This window comes from Periplaneta americana, chromosome 16, assembly GCF_040183065.1.
Source record: "Periplaneta americana isolate PAMFEO1 chromosome 16, P.americana_PAMFEO1_priV1, whole genome shotgun sequence".
In the NCBI taxonomy this organism is placed as follows: domain Eukaryota; kingdom Metazoa; phylum Arthropoda; class Insecta; order Blattodea; family Blattidae; genus Periplaneta; species Periplaneta americana.
The window spans coordinates 14,348,842-14,363,456 of record NC_091132.1 but is presented as its reverse complement, the minus strand read 5'-3'; the positions used below and the strand labels follow the sequence as shown (position 1 = coordinate 14,363,456).

General features: G+C 35.4%; 1 protein-coding gene across 2 annotated transcripts in view; it reads right to left on the bottom strand.

Moving 5' to 3' along the window:
* The window catches only part of LOC138691235 (kinesin-like protein KIF12), a 303,486-nt gene that overhangs the window by 76,671 nt on the left and 212,200 nt on the right, over window positions 1–14,615 (bottom strand). For both annotated transcript variants that reach the window (XM_069813042.1, XM_069813043.1), the window contains exons 4-6: window positions 14,350–14,428; window positions 6,253–6,462; window positions 1,311–1,451 (exon numbers count right to left, since the gene is read on the bottom strand). In XM_069813042.1, the coding sequence (XP_069669143.1) occupies window positions 1,311–1,451; window positions 6,253–6,462; window positions 14,350–14,428 (430 nt within the window). The remainder of the gene's footprint in view (window positions 1–1,310; window positions 1,452–6,252; window positions 6,463–14,349; window positions 14,429–14,615) is intronic.

Genomic DNA, 14,615 nt, shown 5'->3' with positions numbered 1-14,615 from the left:
ATAAAGAAAGAAGAAATGAAAGGAAAGAAAGGAAGAAAGAAATAATGATAGAAAGAAAGAAAGAAAGAAAGAAAGAAAAGAAATTAAGAAAAGAAAGAAAAGAAATTGAGAAAAGAAAGAGATAGAAAAGAAATAAAGAAGGAAAGAAAAGAAATAAAGAAAAGAAAAAAAGAAAAGAAAAAATAAAGAAAGACAAAGAAAAAATTAGGAAAAAAGAAATAAATCAAGAAAGAAAGGTATAAGTAAATAAATAAATAAGTAAATAAATAAAGGAGGAAAGAAAGAAATAAAGAAAGAAGAAATGAAAGGAAAGAAAGGAAGAAAGAAATAATGATAGGAAGAAAGAAAGAAAAAAGAAAAAAATAAGGAAACAAAAAACAAGGAAATAAAGAAATAATTCAAGAAAGAAAGAAGGAAAGATAGAAATAAAGAAGGAAAGAAATAAAGAAAAAAGAAAGGAAGGAAGGAAGGAAGAGAGAAATAATTAAGTAAGGAAATAAATAAATGAATAATTAAATAAATAAATAAATTAATTAAATATGCTTTTAACTTTATATACCGGTACTAACGGAAGTGTCAACTCAATTTATTTCTAAAGCGATAAACATAGCCTTTAAGAGGGATTTAGTTTTTGTTGCTATGGCATTATCCTATATAACTTCTTCGTAATTGGAGAGTTACTGGATTTGTGTGTGAGGACTTCTGTGAAAAAAAAAAAAAAAAAAACGAACGAACGAACGAAAGGATTAATAATATTCGAGTGCAGTCCTTAATTCAGAGGTACCAAAATTATTGTTTGCAAGCACAAGGTGGTCTCTTTCAGCAACATACAACCTGCAATCACAATATTTCTCGAACTGCACTTGTATTTATTGTACCGTTAAATATACATGCGCGTTCCACTGACGAACTGCTTCCATGCCTGCTGAGTCAGTCTATCAAACAGCGTCAGACTGTTTTTAAGAACTGAGCTTCTACACGTGATTTTGTGCAATCATATCAAGAGCCGATTGCGATTTTCCCTGGAATCTCTATAGCTTTCTTCTCTGCCTGATTCTAGATAACTTCTCCATTTCCTACATCTCCTGTCTGTTGTCTACATGCAGGGCAGTCCGGAAACTTATTGATTGCACCTTGTATATAAATTTGGTTAATATGCCTAACATATTTAATTAATTATTTCGTTTATTTCTTATGTTTCTATATTATTCATTAATTTAATTTATCAATTATTCTACTAAACTTATTTATTACTTAAACCTGACCACTTTTCCTTGGATCTCTCGGTATATCAACTTGAATTGAGTTACCTTTTCGTTGTAGATTTCTAGAAAGGAAGCCTTAAGCACGAAGTGGAAGTCATTCCGTTGTTTTAACAGTTCGAACAGGTACAAGAAGGAGCGGAACACCAGACCATGGTCCTCGGAGTAGGGATCTGGATTCTTTTCGAACTGCAAGGAAAACAAACACAATTACTACCTCAGAACAGAAGCAGTCTCTACAGCGACGTTTTAACGCCGTAAATGAGAGAGAATGCTGCGGTACATTTGATCCGAACAAATGTAACTTTTCATTCTGTAATAGTAATATACGTTACAAGAGCGGTATGTTGACGTTTTCATGGTCGACGAAAAGATTGAAAAAGCGAAACGTAGTTGAGTTTTTTAATTTCCGAGAACATGAAAAAAAAACATCCCGCTCGTGTATCGTACATTATTTTGTGCGAAGATCGTTTATTACATACCTGAAAGACGAATTTCTAATTAGTTGCAATGAAATCTCCATCTTGGTTTCTGTTTAATGACGGCAACTTCGGAAAACCAAAATATCTTTCTTCAACATTGTTGCTATAAAATGTTTTCTGTGTTTATTATACTCCAGCAGGCCGTGATATACGTCTGTCTTTTTTTTCCCCAGTCTATAAATGCGAACTTAAAACAAACTGTAAGGTTATGTAATGATTTATTTTTCTTTTTAATATTTTAACAATATTATTTATATAACATATTGCAGTAATAACATCGGCATCTGGAATCTTTTTTATTTTTTCACGGCTTCCTTAATGTTACTTGTATCAGGAATGCAATAAGTTTCGTGGAGTAATAGACTTTACTTAATTTTTGCAAATATTTAAAAACATAATTAATATTGCAATTTAGGTGAAATTGCAGTGGTAAGTTTCCAATTTATAATTATTACTATGTTAAACGTCTCTAAAAATAATATGTTAAAAGCCCAAAGCAGTAAAATGAATGTCGCGCTTAAGCGGTAAGAAGAGGGAAATTGTTATGTGTGTTACGTTGGGAATACTGAATGTGGTATTTCACACTTACCGCGTATTGGTTCTGTGCGGAAAGCAAGCAAATACGCACGATCTCGCACAAAGTAATTTTACAATGTTACATTTGTTCCGATCAAATTTCTGTACATTTAAAGGGCAAAATTGAAATTCTTTCAATCATTTATTATCATCAGGGAAAGGATTTATATGTAAATACATATTTACTTATAAAGCTAATATAATTTATATTTTGCATTATCTTTATGTTTCACAATGTGTAGGGTTGAAAAATCCTACTTTTATTTTCCATATTTTTCCATATTTTAGAGTTTAGTACATATTTTCGTTAATTTCCATATATTTTCCATATTTCATATAAAACAGTCCATATTATATTAGGTTTAACAATAAAACAAAACAAAATTCCATTAACTTTTAAAAATACATTTCAACAATAGAGATTTAAACACATGTTCAGTAATCCCTTTAACATCAGAGTTATTTGAAAATTAGCAGTCCTATCAACAATGGGAAAGTAAGTTACAAAACTGTATTAATTTAATTTAAAATTTTTAACAGACTTCAGTTGTGCAGCTCAACAGTTAAATGCCAGTCAGAGTACACATAGGTTCAGTTTTGTAAATCATACTATAAAGACGGTAAATATGCCAAAAGTACGTCATTCAGTCAATTTAAAATCAAAACTAACAAGTTACATTTCAGAATTTAAAGAAGATGGTTTATCAACTGACAATAAAATATTATTTTGTAATTTGTGTCAGTGTGCAGTATCATCTACACAAAAGTTCCTGGTGCAACAACACATTACAACTAGTAAACATCAGGCCAACAAACAACTAAATTCCAAGCAGAGACAATTGTTTTTAACACAACCAACAACATCGAATGTAAGATCTGAGTTTAACATCGACCTGTGCCGTTCTCTCATCTCTGCTGATATTCCTCTCTACAAACTAAAGAATAAGGTCTTCAGGGAATTCCTTGAAAAATATACTCAACATACAATCCCGGATGAGTCAACACTTAGGAAGACGTATGCTCCATCCATCTACGATGAGACAATACAGAAGATAAGAGATGAAATTAAAGATAGTTCAATTTGGGTTTCCATTGATGAGACTCCCGACAAAGAAGGTAGACTTGTTGGTAATGTAGTTATCGGTTTGTTAAGTGAACAATATTCTGAACGAATTCTTTTACATTGTGATGTTCTAGAAAAGTGCAATAACAAAACTATAGTTAAACTGTTCAACGAAGCTATGGGTATCCTGTGGCCAAAGGGTATTATGTACGATAATGTGTTATTCTTTATTAGCGATGCTGCCCCTTATATGGTCAAAGCTGGACAAGCATTATCTGTTGTATATCCTAAATTGACTCATTTTACTTGTGTGGCGCATGCATTTCATCGTGTGGCAGAAGTGGTCAGAGACAATTTCCCTAAAGTAGATTTGTTGATTTCATCAGTGAAAAAAGTATTTCTCAAAGCTCCCAGTAGAGTTAACGTGTTGAAAGAAATGTACCCTGAAATTCCATTGCCACCAAAGCCAATTTTAACTAGATGGGGTACATGGCTAGAAGCAGTTGAATATTATGCCGAACATATAGACTCTATTAACAATGTTCTCCTTGCATTGGACTCTGAAGATGCAGTCTCAATTGATACTGCGAAAACAGTTACCTGTGACATAAGTGTGAAGAATGACTTAGCTCACATTCAGCATACATTTTCATGCATCATAAAAACGCTCAAAAGTCTCCAAAATAGGCACCTTTCACTATCTGAAAGTTTTGAAATTATAAATAGTACTGTGGAACAACTGAATCGTGGTAGAGGTAAAGTTGCAGATGCAGTAAGAGCTAAGGTGGACACTGTACTTTCAAAAAACCCTGGATATGAAGAACTACAAAAGGTTGTTGCTGTGATGAGTGGTGAATCAACAGTGAAGATTAACTTGGACTTATCCCCAGCAGACATTGTGAAATTGAATTATGTACCAGTTACTTCTTGTGACGTCGAACGCTCTTTTAGTCAGTATAAATCTATCCTCAGAGACAATAGAAGAAGATTCACTTTTCAGCACTTGAAAGAAATGTTTGTAACCTATTGTTATGGTAACAGACAATAAAAATTGTGTTTTGTTGAAACTACATTGGAAGATAAGGTACGTCCATTATATTTTTTGTTTAGTTTGATTAAAATGTACCAATATTTAACGTACATAGTCATTTTTTTATAATTTTAAGTCCATATTTAATTCCATATTTTGGTAAAAATCCATATTTAATTCCATATTTTGGTAAAAATAACTACATATATATTTACATATTTCATATATTTTTAGTCCATATAAATCCGTTCCCTGATTATCATAATACACTTACTTAGTACTTATGGCTTTTAAGGCGTTAGATACAGTTTAGAGCAGTAAAATTTTTGGAAATATTCAACATTTGTTTCCTCCATTACTGTATAACTTGTACAATAATGAAAATTGGTATGTATAAAACACTGTCCTTTTTGCTATATCAAAACAATAAAAAAATTATGTATATATTTTTTTTCAAAATTCAAAATGTTGGCAGTTCACTGTGCAGTGATGAAGGTTTCCATCATAACTAAAAAATTTATGAACTTTTTCGTGTTTTCTCTCTTTCATTTTATTGCTCAAATTCATGTTTACAATATCATGCTCCTTCAACTACATTCCTTAATAAGTAATACTTTATATTCTGTGTAATAGAAAACACTGATATTTGACCATTTTTTAAAATGATTTTACTTTTTATCGGACAATCTATCAAAGAAAGAGAAGTGATCTTGCATCATATTGTAGCTATGATGCATAAATACACACAAAAAATTTCATCACAGAATGTTGGATAGTTTTTGAGTTGTGAGGGAAACGCATCATCACTGCACAGTGAACTGAATTGAAAAAAAAAAAATGTAAATAATTTTTTTATCGTAAAAATATTTTTTTTTTATATAGCAGAAGGAAAGTGTTTTACACGTACTAATCTTCATTATTGTAGAAGATACAGTAATAGAGGGGAAAAAAAGTTAAATATTTCCAAAATGTTACTGCTGTAAGCTGTACCTAATCCCTTAATAAATTCGGAGGTTCATTGCCGCCCTCACATAAGCCCGCCATCAATCCCTATCCTCAGCAAAATTAATCCAGTCTCTACCATCATATCCCACCTCCCTCTAATCCATTTTAATATTATCCTCCCATCTACGTCTCGGTCGCCCCAAAGATCTTTTTCCCTCAGATCTCCGGACTAACACTTTATACACATTTCTGGATTCACCTATACGCGCTACATGTCCTGCCCATCTCAAATGTCTGCATTTTTAATGTTCCTAGTTATGTCAAGTGAAGAATACAATGCGTACAGTTCTGTGTTGTGTAACTTTCTCCATTCTCCTGTAACTTCATCCCTCTTAGATATAAATATTTTCCTAGGCAACTTATTCCCCAACAACCTTAACCTCTGTTTCTCTCTCAAAGTGACAGGCCAAGTTTCACAACCATATAGAACAACCGGTATTATAACTGTTTTATAAATTCTAACTTTCAGTATTTTTGGAAGCAGAGTGGATGACAAAAGCTTCTCAATAGAATAACAGCAGGCGTTTTCCATTTTTATTCTGCGTTTAATTTTCTCTCGAGTGTCACTTATATTTGTTGTTATAATTGTTTCACCTTTTCAAATGATAAATTTGCAATTTTTATATTTCTATTTTGTGCTATGTTCTGGTCATGAGACATAATCATATGCTTTGTTTTTCGAGAGTTTTCATAACAGCATAAAAAAGAGAGAGAATCGCTTGAAAAAATACAAAATCAAGCCTTGCGCTTAATAACTGGAGCAATTAAAACCACTCCCACGAAGAACATCTTTCAGCTGTTCACTTAACCTAGAGAACTCTCCCTGATCCTTACCAGTCGCGGAGGTCCTGTAAGGGTGTGCGTTTTTCCGCTGCCGGTCTGGCCGTAGCAGAAGGCCGTGGTGCTGAAGCCTTCCACGGCCATCTCGATGAGACGTTTGATCCCGGAGAACTGCAGAACGTCATCCTGCGTCGCGCCGGGCTCGAACACCACGTTGTAGGAAAACACTCTGGGCTTGGGTTGACCTGCACCCACGGGGCCCAGCTGTAATTAAACATCAAGACAATTTTAATTCCCTATTCCTAAGCAGGGACAAAGAGGAAGGCGGAAAATAGAAAAGACTGGAGAATGCTGGGTTTGCAGTGAAAGACCTTCCCTTGGGCAGAACACTATGAATGAATGAATGAATTAATTAATTCCTAAGCAAATCAAAGACGATGCAGAAATACATGAATAAATGCTAAAATTTCAGCCATCAGGAAAGTTTTAGGTGTACTCAAGTTTGAGTTATAGGAAAAAATGTCACAAATTCAACATGAATATACAGGCTGTTTCCGGGTTGATGTTACAAACTTTCAGGGATGATGGGGAAGGACATATGTATCAATTTGACATGAGGAACCATGGTCCGGAAATGACTGAGTCGAAAGTTATAAGCAAAAATAGTTGTGTGGAAATGGAATTGTAGTTTAGCACCATGTGCCTTTCTTCCCTTAATCTTTGGAACAGTCGTGGAAAGATGGTATGGGCCGGATGTCTCCTACGTGGGTACTTGTACCGATACAATCTGTGACCTTGTCTACTATTTCCATTTGCTCATCCGTATTCGAAAATCAGGTCTGCTTATTCCGCTCTCATGTACTCCTCCATTTCACTAGGACTGATCGACTGGACACTGCACATACACATACACATACACTGCTTCTACAGACGTGCATTTCAGAACCGACCATGTCCGTTACACATTACGTCATCTGCATTGCTTTATTGTAGTTTCCTGTCCCCATTCCTCAGACAGCGCACTGAACGGAATACTGTAGGTAGACAACGTAAACAACGTCAAATGAATACAGTATGTGTAAGATGTACAGATAGATACACATAAATAAGGTGTACAGAGGAATAAAATTATTTCATTTCCACACAACTATTTCTGCTTATAACTTTCGACTCAGTCATTTCCGGACCAGGGTTCCTCATCTCTTATTGATACATGTGCCCTTCCCCATCATCCCTGAAAGTTAGTAACACCACCTCGGAAACATCCTGTATAGGATATAATATGAGCAGTGTCACGTCAGAATGAGCTCAGTCCATCCGCAAAATAAATGCGTTTGAAACGGATTCTCCCTATTTCTGTAGCAATAAATCGACGTGTAAAATCCGTTAATTTCGTAATTATGAATGTGATTCCATCAATTTATTTACACTTTTTGTTCCAAATAATTTCAGGAATCACTTCCATAGAACGGGGGAGAAGTTCGTAAATCACCCTGTATACATTTATCTTCTCTTTCTCTCTAACCATTCACCTAAGAACTCACTCACCCCATATCTCTCTGCATATATCCATTCGCTTACCTATATTTTTTCTCTTTTCATAGTCCATCCGTCCACCCACCCATTCATTCATCCATCCATTACATCTTACGTACAGATCCAGAAACAAAATTTGGGCTACTTGAATTTTCCAAGTTCCAGTTATAGGCCTAATACAATGCGCATGCTCAGCCGCCCCAATTTTGTTACCGGATCTGTACGGTATGAAAACGCATTTAGTAGATATTACTGATGTGAGTGGCCCCTTGAACCCTGAAATACTTTTAAGTTCATCCGGTTGAGAGATCAGTAAATTAAAGCCAGTCAGTTGTTTCGCCAATACTACGTTATATTAGAACATTTCTGAAGGTGAACCCCTTCCACAGAGCTACGTAGTTTGTGGCATTAAAGTGTTCGGCTAATTTGTTGGAGATTCGAATTTGACTCTGGCACTATTTCTGTATGTCTGTAAATCTTAGGCGATTTCTTTGCATTTAGTGAAATCTAAAAGATATTTATTAATTTTGGGTCTTAAATAGCCCTAATTATTTAATCAAGTGTACACTGGCGTTCAAAGATACCGGAACCCTACTAATCGATAGTGGTCGATAATTTGTTCGTGTAAGTGTGGCTTATTTAGTTATTATTTCTATGAATAGATGGCGAAGATGACAATCAGTGTCGCGAATAGTAACCTACATAAATACTGGGTGTTCATTTCAAAGTGTGTCATGACGTCACTGTTGTTGGGTCACCGACTTGAAGCGAGTTTCAGTTTATATGTTAGAGAAGTTGCCTATTATTTAAGGCGTTCTTCAATCTGAACTTGAGAACGTGTACGGTATAACTTGAACGTCGTAGCAACAGATGGCGGTCTGTACGGTCTGTGTGCTACCATAACCTCTTTCGAACTGTGTTTTGCGCCGGAAAGTCGTACGCAGGGTATTTGTTATCATCGGTTGCGTACGGTAACATTCCACAACACAAATCAAATGCTTCGTGTCCATGTTGACCGTCGAAGTTAATGTCAACAAATACGTAAGTAATCGTCTTAACCCTGTCCCCATATCCCGACAGTACGTATTTCCAAACAGTTCACATTCCTGCCACTACCGGCGTTACCGTACGTATCGGTACGTACTCTTCAGAATGAACGCCGTACTTGCTAGGCAATTTTTCTGCCTCATAGATTATACACCTCTGCGGAAGTGTAGGAAGATTGAATTCTCTAGGCTCATCGGCTAGCCACATGACGGCATACAGCGAGCCATGACACACTTTGAACTAAACACCCAGTATACCCTCATTATAAAATTAAAAATTTCATCCCCCCTCTAATTATCGTAAGAAACACTAGATTTAGCGGTAAACTGCTGGTACCGTTAATTACATGGGAATAATTTGTATTTAAGAGGCAGATCTTCAACAGCTGCATTGCACCTGTACTTCTATATGGGGCGCAATCCTGGTCGCTCACCAAGAAACAGGCATTAAAATTAGGAAAATGCCAAAGAAGAATGGAAAGGAAAATACTCGGAATAAGCCTGAAGGACAGAATCAGAAACGAAGAAGTACGGCGACGAAGCGGCGTAGAGGACGTGGTCACACTCGCTAATAGGATGAAATGGCGCTGGGGAGGACACGTGGTACGAATGCAACCTACCAGATGAGCACACACGGCGACACTGTGGGATCCAAGAATTGGCTGGAGAAACCGTGGACGACCGAGGACCAGATGGGGGGACGAGTTCAAGTTGCAGCTAGGAGGACTGTGGACCAGAATAGGACGCCAAAGAACACGGTGGAGGGACGCAGTCAACCAGTGCTAGTGAAATTGTGGACAAAGAACTAGGAATGTAAATAGACCATCAGGTCGGCTCTTCTGATGGTCAAGACTCGAGCCACCCCTGCCCAAGCAGGAGGCCTTGCCCCACTGGGGATTTACGGCTTTATTATTATTATTATTATTATTATTATTATTATTATTATTATTATTATTTGTACTTAATCTACATCAACATTTTCCCAAATACTTATTTACCCGTACCAAAAATAGTTCACCAATTGAGAGCTCCCGGAACTATTTCAAAGTTTGTCAATTTGTTTTATATTTGGTTCTGACTTATCCCGTAGTTAGAAAGTTCGCTCACACGATCAGAAAATTAGAGGCCAGATATCTTTGAACTCCAGTGTCCAAAGATGATAAATCAGAAATCTTTGTTCATACATTATAGAGAATACTAAGTAATTTCTTCAGTTCAAAAGAAACGTACGCCATATGTTCTTTGCTTAGAAAGAGAACAAGCTTATCTATGAAAGGCACTTAAGTGAACCTGCCTGGTTCGATTTCCGATCGGATCCCTGTACTCTCTCATCATCTCTATTCTTAGCTTTATTACAGTCAGTCTGTATGTACATAAAATACGATCGGAGTCCGATATCTAACCAGCTACACGCGCTTCATCGACCCTGTCCTAGCTCTCACAAAACTCCACTTATTATTCACGGTGCCGCTGCGATAACAAATTGCAACGTGACATTTCGTTTCATACCTATTTAATTCCTTAAGGTAGAATATTTTTGTGGGATTGTCATGTAGTACTGTGAAACGTTTAAGAGCTTGGCATTCGAGAAATTTGGTCACATTTTCTGTTAATACGGTGACGTCATCCAAACGCGTTTCGTCAGGCAAGCGATAAGAGCCACGCTGTTCCGCTCAGGTTTAACGAAATATTAAACATTATTTTAATTAAAATATATATTATTAGTACACAAGTGGAGGTGATTAATAAATGCGGGGAGTATAACGACAGAAATAATTAATTTGGCATGATCAAATTCTAAATTTCTTAACAGAAATATTAATTATTTACAAATGAAGAGTGCACGGGAAAAAATAAAGTCACAATCTTCATATGGGTGATGTTATCTAATTCAGTATATTACCACAGTCTAGTATATACAGTCACGAAGCTCAATATGTAGGGAATATGAATCCATAGATAGTTGCTAACCACTAGGATCGCTATTATCGCCTCATCACAGACAATGCGAATTCAGTTTCTTTCACATTTTCTGAATTATATTACCGTTTGCAGTTCATTTTCGAGAACTGCTACTGAAAGTACAAGATTAATCGAAATAATACGTTGATGCATACATTCGTTGCGTTTTTGTTTTCCATAGCAATAGAGCCCTTTTAAAGAAATTTATGCTCGACTATGCCGAAATGTAGTAATTATACACCTGGTACTAATCCTTTAATGCACCTCATTAAAGTACACCTATTCATTAAAGTTCAGGTGTTCATCCAATGACAAATCACCTTTGTACCATTATAAAACCGCAAGTATCGATTATTCTCGGATATGCAATCAAAAGACAATTAGCGAAAAGTCACGGAGGCTGGAAATCCAATACTGTCGCAGAAGGTTATGTTCTGTTACTATAATTAGCGTTAATTGTAAATAATATTCAAATAAATTCAATTTGTCATCTCGTTTTTCAATTCTAAATCAATTTCCAGGTTATACCAAGCCTAATGTTCATCTTATTCTCTACGTTATATCAAGGTCAATGATATTCGTGCCTCGGAAAAAATCAATACTTTCGCGTCTGCGCACATCCCACAATTCAGGTCAGTTCGCTACTCACATAACCATAACAGACCTACTTTTGAATAATTTCAAGTTAGAAATATGGTCGAGCATAAAAAGTCGTATGAAACTTGCCTATAATGGTAATTAAGACGCTCGTATGAAAATTATGAAACTCGCTTGCGCTCGTTTCATAAACAAACATACTTGCGTCTTAATTACTACCATTATAGGCTCTTTGCATAATGTACTATTATTTGTCATTTTAATGTCATATTACCACAGTCTAGTATAAACAGTAACGAAGCTCAATACGTAGTAAATATGCATCCATAGGTAGTTGCTAACCACTAGGATCGCTACTATCGCCTCATTACAGACAAAGCGAAATAGTGCCGGCACAGTCTATTGTTCCTAGTACCCTCAACAACTCAAGCTTCCTGACTATATACTAGAATCTGATATTACAGCAAACTTTAGTGTTTTTCTTATCAAAACTGGTGAAGGAAAATGATCACCATAGATCCTTTCCTACTTTTTCATCAGGAACAGCAATAAATTTTGCAGTAATATTCTGAATTAGAAGACGACATCACCCTCACGAGAATTGTGACCGATTGTTTAGATTGTTTTTTCCTCTGTACTCTTCAAAAGAATCCAGTTCTCTGTAACAACATATTATTATTCATTACAGTTTCAAACAACTCATTGGTGTCATATTTATGTGAGAATCGTTTCGATTATCAATTGGATTGTTGTCTCGAGACTTGGCCTCGTGGAATGAGGAAGCGGTTATGAAATTAGTTAACGAGAAGGCTCTGTCTTGTTAAATTTAAGTGAGAGGAATAAAAAGACAGAAATGAAAATAAATGTCAAATTTTTATATCACTTTTTGTGTGTTGGTGTTCCTATCTTATCATAAAAGTGTGGAAGATGTTTCGAAAACAGATTTTGAGATTTTTAAGAAATTGAACATTTTCAGTATCCATTATTGATTATACTAACAAAGGAACCTTCCGTAACATGAGATTGTGACGAAGTAACACATACTTTTTCATTATACATTTTGTGGATTCTTCATGTTATCACATTTCTGCCTACGTTACATAACCGTATTCTTACATATCCTTCATATTCGAGCTCCGTTATGTCGCCCCAAAGACACAAATACGTTATCTCGTGAAACCGAATGCTTGCGTGCGCCGAAACATATAACCTACGTAGTAAGAACTTCATGGTGTGATAAGTGATCTCGCTTGTTACAAGCAGAAGCGTAGCGAAGGAGGAAACTTCTCAGTCCACATTTTTCTTCTCCTGACGCGCAGGTAGGTTTCACGAGATACCGAATGGCTTATACACATTTCCTAATAGACGTAAATTCACAAAAAGTAGTTATTTGAAGGATTCAGAGCCATAGTGGGCTAAGCGCCATTTATTAAAAACGGAGAAAGCAAGGGTTAAAGTTAAGTGAATACCACAGTTTAATGAAGATTGACATCATTTAGTTTTAATGTGTATATTTTGTATTACTTGTTATATGTTTCCATTGAATTATGGTAATAACTTCATTTTAAACCTTGTTTTCTACGGTTTTAGTAAATGGCGCTTGGCCCACTATGGTTCTGAACCCTTTATTTATAGAAAAACAGAAATAAAAGATGAAGAAAAGAGGAAAGGCTGAGTGGCAGAAGACAGACAGACTGAAGACAGAAAAAAAGATACACTGAAGCAGTGGCGACTCGTGATAAAATATTATGTGTGTTCACAATTTTGTGTTCCAAAATCGAAGAGAATTTGAAATCGTACGTTTTTAGCCTAATATGAAATGTCATGATTCCAATGTTTCACTGTCGAAAAAACAGTATATAAAATCAAAACAACATATAATAATAATAATAATAATAATAATAATAATAATAATAATAATAATAATAAAGGAACCTAGTCTTTTTATTTCCAATTTTTCTTGGAAAGCCAGTTTACCCAGTTCTTTACTCTTCAAAATTACTTGAACAGAGTTCATTGTTTACGTTTGTTAAAAATTAATACATAAAACAATTTACAAAAGCGTGTGCTCAGTAATATACTGTATTTTGATTCGCAACTCTCTTATACACTATAGCCTATACCTATACTGTAATCCCATTCGCATAGATTGATTACTATAAATACATGCCAGTAAATATTATTCTTAAATAATATACATCACCATACAGATATTTAAATTCATACCACCATCACATTCAGCCAGCACGTCTTTGAAAGCCAAACCACAGTTCTCTATACTGTGGCCAAACTATGTTATATGCCGACACTGAAGTATAGTAATTCACAAACTACACTCTCGTAGCAGCACTGTACACACATCCACATAAAGTAAACATTCCGACAGTGAGATGCTGACACCTGCAGGCTAAAATACAGACTTATTAAATTTTCTCCTCGAGATATAGCACGTAAACGATAGGTATTGATGCAACTGACATCTGTAGGATAGATTCACTGTTCACTTAATGCTTTGTGCTCTTGACGAGTCATAAGCGGCCAGCGAAAGACAATTTTTTTCCCGCGCATGAGTGAAATTTCTGTAACCTTCTTGAAAAGAGCACGGCTTGTACGTGAACGGATGTTGCCAAGTTTACATAGGAAGTTTATGCAAGATGCGGGAAGTTTAAAATACTCGATCCTGTTATTATACATCCCCACTACGCCAATACGGTATCAAATACTAAAACTAGTCGTACATTAATGGAAACAAGGTGTTCACGTGCTCTTGTGCTCTTATTCACGCACCGCCACTGCTGACTGAAGGATAGAAAATTCAGAAAAAGCGAAAATATCCGACTTCATTTGTAAACTATATTGTGTATATGTAAATAGACAGAGTAATTTACTAAGGTGTCCTTAGAATGGACGAGCTCTTTCGACAAAACTGTCTGCATTTTGAACGGTCATGATAGCATTATTTGGTTTAGTAAATATATCTTCTACCAGTATAGCTATAATTTATACTTACTAAAATTTGTCCATTTCCTGGATACTGAAGTATAGATTCGTCACCACTTTTTATTTCCTTGTTACTTAGCGGCCGAACTCTGAAACAAAAAAAGCACGAAATCAGTGACAATTAAAAATCAAGTAATACAAAGAAAACTTTATGACATGGATAACTGTAGATATATGAACATCAGAGACATCACCGATGGATCTTTTACTATTTGTCATTGGGGAATATGATTTATTTATTGATATTTGTTATTACTTGAGATGTAATAACAAATA